The sequence below is a fragment of the Sinocyclocheilus anshuiensis genome, unplaced genomic scaffold (assembly GCF_001515605.1).
Source record: "Sinocyclocheilus anshuiensis isolate Anshui unplaced genomic scaffold, SAMN03320099.WGS_v1.1 scaffold698, whole genome shotgun sequence".
NCBI lineage: Eukaryota > Metazoa > Chordata > Actinopteri > Cypriniformes > Cyprinidae > Sinocyclocheilus > Sinocyclocheilus anshuiensis.
The window spans coordinates 319,349-333,530 of record NW_015544168.1 but is presented as its reverse complement, the minus strand read 5'-3'; the positions used below and the strand labels follow the sequence as shown (position 1 = coordinate 333,530).

Sequence of the window (14,182 nt, the reverse complement as noted above, 5' to 3'; positions counted from 1 at the left end):
ACACCGATCGGTCTGCACACGCAAACAAAGCCAAAACCTAGATATTTTAGGCAATATAGAAATCCTAGCGAGGACGCGTCCTGGGAAAATGGCATGTATGGTCACCCTATGCATGCACAATTTATATTTGTCAACAAAATAAATATCTAGCATTTAATGAAAAATCAAGGTGTCAAGATCATGAGAAACATGAATTTAGTCAGGTGTGTCCAAACTTTTGGTCGTACAGTTGTAGCTCTGTACAGGTGAGTTGGTTATAGACGGTATTAGGTAAAGGAAGAGGACAGTTAAGGATGAAGTGGGTGTGTTTGTATCCAGAGATAGGCCCAAGGGTTGTAAGCTCAGCTAAGATTAGCTAGAGAGATCGAATCACACCGGCTGTCCACTGTATGCATACTGTCTGCACCTCTTGAGTTATGTCATTGCTTGTCGTAGTGTAATGTTGTGTTAAATCACATTTTGTTTTCATACTGAATATTTTGTAAATTATTTTTTCCGTCATTATATGTTGTCATTAATGTGAACAGTTTACAAAAGTGATGATAACTGTTTTTGCCTGTGTAGAGTGTTCCTAATCAATCACTTCTGAGGTTCTGTTTCAGTTTGTATGCCCTTAGAAGGCAGTGGACAACAAGGCAGCGCTAACTTTGTAACAGAGTCTATGTCTTTATATTTTTGGATTAAAAATTTGGTTGTAAAAACTTTTCCCATTTTTTTAGGTAATACGTACCACAGGCTTTATGAAAGGACTTTATGGAGAAGCAGAGATGAAGGCAGATAATGTGAAGGTAAATCACCAGTAAAAATGTGTCCACTTTTAGAGGAATGATCAGGTGCACAGTTTTTCTAAGTTATATTTGGCTGGCTCTTCTTCATCCCAGTGGTCTTGTGCTTGACATACACTACCATTCAAAAGTATGGGATCAGTAAGATATTTTTTTTTATTCATCAAGGATTCATTAAATTGATCAAAAGTAAAGATGTTTATAATGTTAGAAAAGATTGCTATTTCAAATAAATGTTGTTCTTTTGAACTTGAACTATTCATCAAAGAATACAGAAAAAAAACATGTCATGGTTTTCAAACATATTAAACAGCAAAACTGCTAATAATAATAATAATAATAAAAAATGTTTATTGAGCAGTAAATCAACAGAATGATTTCTGAAGATCATGTGACACTGAAGATTGGCATAATGGCTGCTGAAAATTCAGTTTTGCCTTTTTTCAGCTGAAGATCTCTGTGCTTTCTTAAGTAATTTCATTGTAGAAAATATTCTTTGCCACATGCTGTTTTACTATTCCAGGAATGAGCTTTGAAATCACATATGCACACGGTCATGCAACAAGCTCAGCAACCTGACATTTTTAGGTGGAGGGCTGCATGCTTAATCATTGTATCTGTATTTTTGTGATGTGAGGATATTAATAATGGAGGCCCAGTGGTATCAGACCGAATCTACTGAAAAGTTTTAAAAGTAGTTTTGATCTCTCTATCTAAAGATCACCCAGCTGAAAAGAGTAGCTGGGTAAAAAGGTATATGTTTTTATTTTTTATTTTTATTTATTTTTTAAAATCTATTTTATTTAGTTATTTATCTATTTTAATTTTATTTGTTTGTTTGTTTTTGTTTTGTTTTGCGATTTTTACACCGTTTTTCTCTAAACTTTTTTATGGACCCCCTAGAACTCTCTTTTGGCCACCAGTTTGAAAACCCCTGCCCTACTGTGAGCAAATTAAAACAAGTCAGAAAAGTGTTTATTTTTTACAATTTGTTTTATTTATAAATGTATAAATTATTATTATTATTATTATTCTCTTTTCATATTGTTATTTTAACTAATGTATTCATAAATAATTATTTAACAATAATTAAATTTAAATTTCTAAGTAATTTAAAACTTATTTTTAATTATTTATTTATACAAATGTGTTTATTTTTAAAATTATTATTGTTATTATTATATTTTCATATTGTTATTTTAACTAATGTATTAATAACTAATTATTTAAAAATAATTAAATTTAAATTTCTAAGTAATTTAAAACTTATTTTTAATTATTTCTTTATTTATTTTTACAAATGTGTTTATTTTTAAAATTATTATTGTTATTATTATATTTTCATATTGTTATTTTAACTAATGTATTAATAAATAATTATTTAAAAATAATATAATATGTATTCTGTAATATAGTCTGTATATCTTTTTATTTTAGTTATTTGTTGTATCATGTATTTGCTTTTTTTTTTATTAATTTAAATTAAAACAAAAAAAATGTTAATTTAAATATTATTTTTAATTATTTCTTTATTTTTACAAAGTGTTTATTTTAAAAATTATTATTATTATTTAATTGTATTTCATTTATTTTTAACTAATGCATAAAAAAATATTGATGAATGCATACTTAAAAATAATATAATCTGGATTCTGTAATCTAATCTGTATCTTTAAGTTTTTTTTTTTATTATTATCATGTCATTGTTTCTTTGTTCTTTTTCTTTTGTTTCATCTGGTCGGTTTGTGCAGGTAAGAATGATATTTGTCTCAGTTGGTCTGAACATGAAGAAAGACTGACATAAGTTTGGAGAGCTACAGTGTTCTACTGTTGTTTGTTGTTGTCATGGACACCTCTAGCCCTTGACGACCGCCTAGGTTCCGCGCAAGCGCAGAATCCACACAGCGGAGGATTGTGGGACAGAAAGCTATCGCCAGGGCAACAAGCAGAGTTTAGCGAGCGGAAATCTGCTGCTAGCAGAACAGTAAGGGCGATTAATTATCAAAGAAACATATTTTACACTAAATACCGTTTTAGTTTGTTGCCATGAACGAATCTGTAGCCAAAAAGACCCAGGAGACTCTGGGAAAAGTGATCAAAAAGCCTCCTCTGACAGAAAAACTGCTCAGCAAACCGCCGTTTCGATACCTGCACGATGTCTTCGGTGAGGTGAGTTAGTGAAAACATTCTTTTTATGACATAAGTGCTGTTTTATTTCGCTCACCGTCTACATATTTACCTTTATACGCTTCAAATCCAGTTTATAGATCTCAAAACGCTAACGTTAGCTGGCTAATGTAGCTTGCGCATAGTCTTCAAAATATGACAGATAACTTAAATGTCAATATATGTTTGCCTGATGTGTAAATATCTCATATTAGCTTTAATATTTGAATGGCCGGAGCTTTGCTTTCATGGTTTAGATGAAGTTGGTGTTTTGATGGTGGCGAGCAAGCTAATATATTACTAATACAATAACTGTTAAAACACTGTCAGCAATATCATCTTTCTTCTGTCTGGGTTTTTACTGTCATTGCATTCAGAGCTCTTGTTGAGCTGTTTACCTGGTTACTAGGCATAGCTCCACATGGTTATGCAAACAAAACTCGAGGGTTTGCAATCTAGGTGTCCATGTAGATGATCTTGACATTTTCATGGGATAAAATAGAGATATACTTCTCAATGTAATGGCAGACTATCGAGAAAAAAATTATACAAATTGTATGGCAACTTCTTGTGCTTTTGATTTTGTAAGTAGGAGTATATTCCCCCAATAAACGGCAACAATTGCCAACAAACACCAGTATCCAACAGTTAATTTTGAAAAAACACACACTGAGCAAATTAAAATAGCAATATTAAAATAAATTAAATTGTAATAATATTTCACAATATTACTGTTTTTACTGTATTTTTGATTAAATAAATGCATCCTTGGTGAGCATAAGATACTTCTTTACATTAAAAAAATCTTAAAATCCCAAATATTTTAACAGTAGTTTAACACAAATTTACGCACTTAAATTTATATGTGTAAAAACTTATTTTAATAGGGGGGAAAATAACTGAGTGCACCTTTAAGAGAAAATTTTGGCTATATATGTGTGCATAAGTAAATGTGCAAACCAGACACTTATTTCTTGCTTATTGCAGTACTACCTCACAATCATATGACAGTTTTATGTTCCTCGCCAATTAATCCACCTATTTGGCAGTGATACATCATGTTACAGTTGACCTCTTGTATCTACCTGATCTTCTGCCTCATTAAGTGTTCTTGGATTCTATAGCCATTAGCCACAGTATCTCAGACTTCCACTCTGCTGTGTTTTTTGCTGTTAAGGTGTTGACATTGATCAGATAACTAAGTGTAACTCAAGACTCTCCATTTAATTAGCGTGCCAAAGTCCCACGTATTGAGTCATGAGGTGTGATAAATCTCCCTGTTAAAAGCTTCGTGCCTTTTACTAGAATTACTTGGATCAGTGTCAGTGACCCTGTTAGAGATGCAGGTTACTAGCTCACCACAGCACTCTGTGTGCAAAGTGAGGAGTTCACGTCTGATCCTTCTCCAAACGTGGGGCAGTCTGAAAGAGCTCTGGCCTTTGATGTCCCAGCATGCATAATAAATGACCTCCCCACACCTGTGCGAAGCAGGACGGTCTGACGGTATACCATGACATAATATTTTGATAGCGCCACAGTTTTAACACTTTTCAGGGGAATCTACCTACAGATAGCTTACTTATAGATGTCTATACATAATAACTGGGACAGAAGGAAGCATTTTGATGCCAAAAAAATTACATAAATTTGCCATACACCAATTTACACCAGTTAGATTTTTTTGCATTGCATTGGGACATTTTCATGTGAGTGAGTTATTATATTATATTATATTATATTATATTGTATTATATTATAATTTTTGCACTTTTGTATTGCCTTTCTGATTCTGATTTATGCTGATTTAAAATAAAAAAAATTATTGTGAATTATATTGTATTGCATTAATGAATTTCACCATTGAGAATAATGGGAATTAAATACTCAAAATATTCAGAGTCTGGACCCATTATGCTAAAGAAAGTATGGAGGGAAAACTTGCTTTAATGTCATAAGGCATAAAATCTTAATGATCTAAAATGTGCTTAATTTTATGCAAAATATATTTCTTTTTTTTGTGTGTTGAAATGAATATGACATGAATGTGTTTTCATGAAATTTGCATGTTAGAATGATTTCTGAAGGATCGTGTGACACTGAAAACTGGAGTAATGATGCTGAAAATGTCATTTTGCTGTCACAGGAATAAATTACATTTTAAAATGTATATTAAATTGTAATAATATTTCACAATATTACAGGTTTTACTGTAAAACATGCTTAATTGTCATAATGTAATATTGCATAAAATTCTAATGGTCCTAAAAACGGGCTTCATTTTATGCAAAATATATTTCTTTATTTTGTGTTGCAATGTATATGACATGAACATGTTTTCATGAAATTCGCCTTTAGTGATTAGCTTCATAAAACATTCTTATTGCATGGATATTGTGTAGCCAGTAGTTGAATATTTAACACTGCTGAGTGTGTAAAATCATAACAGATCACATCAGCATACAGGTTGTTCTGCCGCTGGGACCTCATTAGGAACCTCATGAAGTATGAAAGCATTACATGACAATATGGACAGTTGCACTTCATCATAACCAGCAAAGCAGAAATACAGAAAAAGAGGGTTTAAAGGAGTGGGCGCATCAAGCTGCTAGTGATAATGTATGTACTGTTGTGTTCAAAGCATCAACTTTAGGTTCTTTGTGTATAGTGCAATTAAGCCTAAAACTAAAATAACTGAGCTATATCTATATATACAGTATATATTGTTTTCTTGACGTAACATATTTATGCAACATTTAATCAGGAAATCTGATACTGATATTCCGTCAGAAAGTTCTAAACACACCCAAGTGCCTCACATGTTTTAAGAAGAGAGTGAGACTGACACCACAAATGATTCACATAAGATAAAGTTACATATCATCTTGATTGTTCAATTGTGTTACTATAAAGTGTGTACTTGTTCTGTTGTGTTTGTCTAAGCTTTCACAAAGCAGCATCACTGTCAGCATTGATTATTGGAGTCTCAAGTGGTTTTGTGCACTCTTTTCAAACCCAGGAGAAAGATATGCACTACTGCTCGAATTTTGGGCTGAAGGTTGGAAATCCCTGCCTTAACATTTGCCCAATGGTTGTTTTCTGCATCCCTAGTGGCTCCAAGCAGAATTCCAATCTGTTTGTTGAAGTGGCCCAACTGTGCTAGCAGTAACAACCTTGGCTTATCCAGTGGTGTGTGTTTCGTGCTGGACTCCCTGTTTATATGAACAATAACAGACTGGGACAGTGTTTGAACCTTGTTTGAAAACAGACATTATGCTTGCAATTCTGTTTCAACTACTCTTTTCTCATCATGTAACATTCAGGACAAAGACTCAAAAATAACATTCCTTCAGAAGGCCATCGATGTGGTGATGCTGGTTAGCGGAGAGCCCTTGGCCGCTAAACCTGCTCGAATCGTAGCCGGACACGAACCAGAGAAAACCAACGAGCTGCTGCAGGTCATTGCTAAGTGCTGTCTCAATAAGGTCAGTCCTGCGATTAAAGATCACTCAGCTTCTATATTGCAGGATTCGCTCAAAGCCATTTAACTAGTGAATGACTCAAGACTAATGATGTCCAAGCACGGGGTAATTTATAGACTATTCATTTAATTGCACCCTTGAGCTTTTCTGAAGTTTAAGGAGCGATGGAACATCGCCAGCAGCATTATCAGGGGAACCCACTGATGCCTGCAAGACAAAGAGCATGTGTGAAACATTGAGCTGAATGACAGCTCTGCTGCTTTACAGCACACTGGTAATATTTTATAGGTTGCAAGAGAAAAAGACATGAGAGCGCCACAGTGGTGAAAGTTGCTGGATGGTTAAATTCAGAGATTATAGGGGTGACCCAGCAAATGGAAAATTGACAATCCTGCTCTGTCACCCTTGAGTCTTTGAGCAAAACATCTGACCTTGTAAAACATCTGTAGCTTTGAATGTAGCACCACTTTCTTTCTTTTGTGGAATGCAAAAGAATGTATTTTGAAAAATGTTGTTGTTGCACTTGTCCTACATAATGACAAGGGGCTGTCAAGCTCCAAAAAGGATAAAAAATACCATAAAAATTTAAATGATCATAAAATAGTCCATATGACTGTATTCCAAGTCTTCAGAAGTCAAATGATAGCTTTCTATGAAGAACAGACCGGAAGTCATTTTTCACTGGCAATCTTTCCAATAAAATAAAATTGGGCAACAAAAAAAAAATCCCATTGACTTGCATTTGACTTAATTTGATTTGTGTGCCAATAAGCAACACCCTAGCAACTGTAAATCAACACGTTCAGAAAAACAAGTACTAAAGTACTGAAGTACTAAAACTAATAAAACTTAAACTAAATTAAAGTTAAATGTAAATATTTAAAAAACTTTTTACATCAAAATTATTAAAACAAAGTAAAATGAAAATGAAAACTAAAAATGTAAAAATAAAAGCTGATTAAAATATTAATAATATAATAGTGAAATAATAAAATAACTAAATAATGCTAAAATAACACATTACAACATATAGATCACCCACAATACTCTATTGGTAACAGTGAGTTTTGTATCAAGCCCCACCACATGTTTTCTTCAGAAAATGTAAAAATGTTGTTAGTAAATTGTCAACTAGTCAAGTCAAATATATTTGTATAGTGCTTTTCACAATACACATCATTTCAAAGCAGCTTTACAGAAAGTCATATTCTGTGCATACATATTTAGCTGATGCTTTTATCCAGAGTGACTCATAGTCCATTTATTCCAGGGAGAATCCCCATGGATTGTTCATGGATTGCATTATCAACCTACATTTTTTTGGTCACCAGCCCATATCATTAACCACCATGCTACCCCATCTGTTTCTGAATCCAGTTTTGTTTGGTCTAGGATAGGGCTGTGCAATATATCGAAATATCGCAAATGTACATATCGCAATATGCATATCGCTACGGCTTGCAATATTTGGGGCCATGAACAAAATACAAAGAGAAAATCACTCACTGCTCTTACCTAAATAACTTTTGTAGCTTAAATAAGAATCAGTGCATATTGAATTCATAGAGTAAATACTAAGCAGTGTTGTATTTTTCCTTTTTATTATTCAGTTCCTAAACTCATGTTAAAATGATTACACTAATGTTAAAATGACATTTTTATGTAATGCTAGAGTAAAACACCACCCTTCACTTTCAGAAATTGTTGTAGGGGTGCTTTCTTATTAGAATCAGAATCAAAATGAGCTTTATTCACCACTTAAGTGTGCACAAACGCAAGGAATTTGTTGTGGTTTTACAGGAGCTCTTGATACATACATACATACAAATAACCATATATATATGACACAAGATAGTTATAGAAGATCACAGAACTGACTCAGTAACAGCTGAGTAAAACTGTTTAATCCGAGCATGTGGCACTTTAAGCATTATCGTATCGCATATCGCATTTTTCTTCAATATCGCACAGCCCTAGTCTGGGAGCATACTGAGGGTTGCTTGGAACTTGTGTTCATGATATTAAGCTGTTAAACAGTGTGTCCTGTCCTTGTTCCAGCTCTCCAGTGACGAGGCTGTTAGGCGGGTGTTAGCAGGAGACAAGCTGGATCAGAAAGGGAAGCCCAGCACCTCCAGGTCCCAGGACAAGGAGAACAGAGAGGGCAGGGAACGCCACCAAGACCGAGAGGTGAGACCTGTTTTAGCCTTTGACCCAGTGATATTTTCAGCCAAGCCAGATTTTTCTGTTGTCTTAAATCATTATTCATTCCTTGTCCCTCTTGGGCTTTTTTTACTACTTTTGGGGGCTGATTATTGATACTCAGCTATTATTGAGTCGGTTCTGTGCTCTTCTATAACTGTCTGGTTTGGGTCAGCCAGCAAATCAGATTTAAGAAGACTGCAACGGACTGTTAGGACAGCAGAAAGAATCATTGGTGTGCACCTGCCCAGTCTTCGGGACTTGTACAACTCCAGAGTGAAGAAACGGGCAGGAAACATCATCAAAGACCCCTCTCACCCCGGACACAACCTGTTTGCACTTCTCCCCTCAGGCAGACGCTACAGATCTCTGTGCACTAGAACATCTAGGCATAAAAACAGTTTTTTCCCCCATGCCATCTCCAGCTTAAACAGCTAACATATGAATCATTACCTGCGTTCTGTAATTAATTTCCGTAATTCATTCTACATCCTTAATTATTGCCTCTTTCTCAAGTATTATGTAAATACATATGCATATCTCTTTATTTATACAGTTCTATATAGAGTAAATGATGCACAAATCTGTACATAAATCTACTGTTCCGGATTCATACACATTTATTGTTAAGTTTTACTATTTAAATGTTTTTTTTTTTTCTGTTCTCATGTCAGATGTGTATGTATGCATGTATGTATGTACCAGGAGCACCTTAAAAAACCACAACAAATTCCTTGTGTGTTTGCACACCTGGCGAATAAAGCTAATTCTGATTCTGATTCTGATTCTGATAGAGCTGTTAGGTTTATTGTTATGAAAGTGAAAATTTGATGTAGTCTCTGGCTGTTGTCCAGGAGAGGAAAGGCATCAAGGAGAGCAGCGGGAGCCGAGAGCAGAAAGATCCAGATCAACCGAAAGATCAAGAGAGCAAGAGGGATGACAAGGACCGCCGGCGAGATGCCGAGAGATCTGACAAGGGACGCGAAAGAGACCGGACAAAAGACAGAGACAAAGACAAAGACAAGAGCCGGGATCGGGAGAAAGACAAGACCAGAGAGAAGGAGCGTGAGAAGGAGAAGGACCGTAACAGGGACAAGGAGAGAGAACGAGATAAAGAGAGGGATAAGAAAAGGGAACGGGAATCTCACAAAGACAGAGACAGAGACCGAGAACGAGACAAGGAGAGAGATCGCGAGCGTGAGAAACGACGGGAGAGAGAAAAAGATAAAGAACGACACAGAGAGACAGACGAGAAGCTAAAGGACAGAGGCGATAGAAAGGTTTGCTCACGATTTTATGATACTGTAGCTTTTTTGCTCACCAGTCACAATGACAGATGATTGACCAGTTTTACCAGCCTTTTTTCCAACTCTCTTGCATTTAAAATCCCATTTAAACCTAGAAATAAAGTTTTAGAATTGTGAAAATTTTAATACAAACAAAAATGGAGACATTTTTAAGAAAACCTTAAAGCAAATTTCTGTAACATTTAAAATAAAAGTCTTTTAAAAGTCTTTCTCAGCTTTCAATACTCAATAACAGCTTGTCTTCTTCTATAGATCAAGGCAGCAGAGGAGATCAGCAAGCCAAAGCCTCACCCAGACGTTGTGAGTAAAACACATGAAGCTGAAGCAGATGAGGTAAGATTGATTTCTTTCACAACCTCTGTTTATTCACTTTACGTTTGTTCTGTAGGTATGTGCCATCATCAAGGCTTTTTGAGTGTTGACGTAATGTTCCTCATAGCTTATTGTTCTTGTCTTTGTTCCTCTGAATTGGAGGCTGAGGGCGGTGAACTGGAGGTACGAGTCTGTTGTGATGTCAGTGCCTGCTTTGCTTCGCTGTAGAATAATGGGTGTTTGCATATTTAGCATTGCGCAAGGACAGTCTTGATGGTGGAGGTTGACTTATCAGGCCTCAAAAATTAGGATTTCTTTCTGACGCCCAGGTTGAGACATTAGTTAAGAATTTTACCTGCCGTGGTGACATTTTCTCTGATCCTGAGGCAAAATTAAATATTTTTTCATTTTAAAAAGTCTTAAAAGTGTCAATATACTGTACACTTCTGTTCCAAAGTTTGGGGTCAGTACTCCGTTCTTCAGTGTTACATGATCCTTCAGAAATCATTTTAATATGCTGATTTGGTGCTTATGAAGTATTTCTTACTATTATCAATGTTGTAAACAGTTGTGCTGCTTAATATTTTTGTGGACCTTGATGCACTTTTTAAGTATTCTTTGATGAATAGAAAGTTTAGTATTTTTTTTTGTAAGAGTGTTAGTCTTTACTGTCACTTTTGAACAGTGTAATACATTCTTGTTGAATAAAAATAGTGTTTTTTACTGACTCCAAACTCCAAACTGAATGGTAGTGTATATGAGAAGCAAGTATATTTTAAATGAAAATTGACAGTTCTTTTAAAAACAAGTTTTTTTTAAAGTTCAATAATCCTGCAATTTTTTTCGAAGTCAGTGAACATCTTTTTTTTTTTTTTTTTTTTGGTAGTGTCTGTTTTAAGGGTCTGTTCAAATCCCTAAACCTAAGTGTTTTGCTTTAGCAAGTGCCCTTACATACCCTCTGACTGACTGATCGACGGTGGGGGTCGGTGACGCGGTGGGCAAGTGACGTAACCGGTGTTGCGGCTTAACACCGGTATCACCGTCAACACCGTCTATCGCGGCAAGCCTATTTTGTATTTTCATGTATTATTTAGTTTTGTCGCTCCATCGCTATTATATAGTTTTGTCGCTCCATGTGTCTTTGCAGCTTCAGTAGTTTCTCATTTGGAGCAGTGAGCTTTTTTATTTGGCTAGTGGCTATAAGTGTACTATAAACATGAATGTTAAAGTCTTAAGGCTCTTTGTTGGGTTTTGTTTTGTCTTCATTCAGCCTACAGATCTCTCTGAAATCCAGGTAATTTCTGTTTGTCCCAAGTGAAATCGGTTTCCTCCTACATTTTCTCATTGTCCGACTATTTGTCTGTGATATTTCACGTGTGCAACAACAGCCAAGAAGATTGTAGGGTTTGTAATGAAAGCGGACTCACGTGTTTCTTGGCTAATGTCTGTTTAAGTGCTCCACAGGAGAGGAACGCTAGTGAAAATGCATGGAAACTAATGTCTTTAATCATTCCTTTCAGGCTGAGAGTCCTTCCCGGATCCTAAGGCCCTCATCAGCTAAAGGACAGCAGCGGTGGCCCAAAACAGGAGGTCAAGGTACTGAACATGTCTTTCTTAACAGACCCTATTAATTATTGATGTACAGTACATTAATGCTTTGTTGCATGTCCAGCTGATCTGTTTAGATGTTTCTAGCAGCACAGCAGATATTGTTTAATGTGATTGATTGTGTATCTCTGTTTCAGATGAGACTGAGAGTGAAGGAGGTGAGTGTTGTTTTCTTTAGTGAACACCTCTTACTAGGGTCTAAATCTAACTTTTTAATATACCTGCCAGTGGCTGGTGACTATTATTTATATTAAGAATTTTACCAGCCAGGAAACTGTATTTAACAAATGAAACAGATAAATCTAATTGGGGGTTTTGTCCTCTCTAATAGAAATTGCAATCACAATTTAGGTTAATGATTTAACCTTAAAACCATATTGTGATTATTTTGTCATATTTAGTTTTTTTTTGTTGTTGTTGTCATAATATAGTTCATAAAATCTCTCTCCACTTTAGTTGTCTCAGGCCATATTCACACTGTTGTTTTATAGAACCCATTTTAATATGGCTGTACAATAATAGAAATAGCAATGAATAAAAATAGATTATTAAATTGATTTTAAAAAATCAAATGAAATAAACTACATTAAAATTATTTAAGTAAAACTTTTTTTTTTTTTTTCAAATTCTAAAAAATACAAGAAATTACAAATTTTTGAAGGCTGATGGTGCATGTTGCGTTTTGAAATACATGGCTAAATTTGCAGCACTTTCTACCTACAGAGCTGCTCCGAGACACTGGATCACACCACTCATGTGTAAATGAACACAGTGCAGATTATATATTTATATATTTAAATCCCAGCCTTTGCGATTTGATAATCACACTTAAGCCATATCGTGCTCTCACAATCATGCATTGCATTGCATGCATGCATTTCATATATTCACCAATGCTATTTTTCCTTGCATTTGGTGCTTGCCGAGTGTTAATTTTATTTGCCCTGCCTGTTACTGTGTTGGTCTCAGTTGTGTTTCAAACAATGGCTAAAGATGTAGCGGCTGACATTACAGTAACACTGTGCTGTTGGCAGAAAAAAAAAAAAAAAAAACGAAATACCAATTGCCAATTCAGAATTTCCTTGATTCAAAAAATATATACCTTTTCTGTAAACATCTATTCTAATTTTTTTTTTTCATTCAGAAGGGAAAGCCCCTTCAGCAGAGAAACCAGTGCCTATTGAGAATGGAGACACAACAAATTCTGTGCCACCTGAAACAGCACATAGGTTTGTTCTTTCTTTCTTTTTTTCTTTCTTAATTAGTGGTAATGTTCCCATAAGTGTGTTGATTTAAAGATAAAAAAATTACTATATTTCCGTCCGATGATAACAAAGTAAGCCAGTGTGATAATGTGCAGATCATTACTCTTGGTTCTCAGGACTGTTTTTGTAAGCATTTAGCCATATAGGAACTTTCTTAAACTCCCCACGCATAAAGTCGCATGCATACTTTACAAAAAGTGCTTGTGGATTTCCTGTGTGAACTTATTTTTCTTTTGTTTGTTCTTCTTTTGTTTATGCAAGTAGACGATTACCGCGACCTAGCAGCGCACGACCGGCAGCCCCCCGCGTCAAACGACAGGAGAGCTACGCTGATGTGACCCCAGCAGAGAGGTGAGAGATCACGGTCATCAGGCTCTCGGTTTCTCACTTTATATTAAAGAAGTAAGCCACAAGCTGGCTGTGTTACAGTGATTTTACTTTAGGTAGGGGGTTTCATGAACAGAGAAAGTTCAAAAGAACAGCATTTATTTGAAATAGGAATATTATATAATATTTTAAATGCCTTTACTGTCACTTTGCTGCATCCTTGCTAAATAAAAATATTGATTTATTTTTTATAAAAGTTATACTGACTCCAAACTTTTGAATTGGAACTTATGATAAAAGATATCATTGATCAGTAAAAAGTAAAAAAAAATGCTGTATTTAAACATGACTGGGTTTTTTCTAAGGCTGGGCAGTGGAAAGACTCCTGCGACTATCATTTTGGATGGCAAGAAGCTCTCTGAAGATGAGGATGATGAAGATGGGCAGTTTGTGGTGGAGGAGGCAGCTGCGCCTCCTCCTGACATACCTGAAATTGAGGTAGTGTAGGTGCTCTATATGCGTATGTAGTATCTAGTAAAAAAAACATCATGATTTGGACTAATTGACTTGTTTCGTTACAGCGTAATTCACTTGAGCTGCAAGAGGATGACAAACACGGTGAGCCATGTGCAAAAAGAATTCATCCTGAAATAAAATTCTGCCATAAATGAATTATGTGAATTAACCCTTTAAAGGCACACTTAGGCCCAATCCCAATTCTATTTTATACCCCT

At 35.2% G+C, this 14,182-nt stretch overlaps 1 protein-coding gene across 4 annotated transcripts in view; it reads left to right on the top strand.

Annotated features, from left to right (window-relative positions):
- The window catches only part of LOC107695964 (TRAF3-interacting protein 1), a 26,728-nt gene that overhangs the window by 1,070 nt on the left and 11,476 nt on the right, over positions 1–14,182 (top strand). The window contains exons 2-14 of one of the 4 annotated variants that reach the window (XM_016496085.1): positions 720–788; positions 6,272–6,433; positions 8,489–8,617; positions 9,484–9,909; positions 10,189–10,269; positions 10,411–10,431; positions 11,519–11,542; positions 11,769–11,844; positions 11,994–12,014; positions 13,001–13,085; positions 13,386–13,472; positions 13,814–13,946; positions 14,030–14,066. In XM_016496085.1, the coding sequence (XP_016351571.1) occupies positions 720–788; positions 6,272–6,433; positions 8,489–8,617; positions 9,484–9,909; positions 10,189–10,269; positions 10,411–10,431; positions 11,519–11,542; positions 11,769–11,844; positions 11,994–12,014; positions 13,001–13,085; positions 13,386–13,472; positions 13,814–13,946; positions 14,030–14,066 (1,351 nt within the window). Of the gene's footprint in view, positions 1–719; positions 789–2,496; positions 2,955–6,271; positions 6,434–8,488; positions 8,618–9,483; positions 9,910–10,188; positions 10,270–10,410; positions 10,432–11,518; positions 11,543–11,768; positions 11,845–11,993; positions 12,015–13,000; positions 13,086–13,385; positions 13,473–13,813; positions 13,947–14,029; positions 14,067–14,182 lie in introns of those variants that run through there. The other 3 variants (XM_016496088.1, XM_016496086.1, XM_016496087.1) reach the window with 3 other exon arrangements.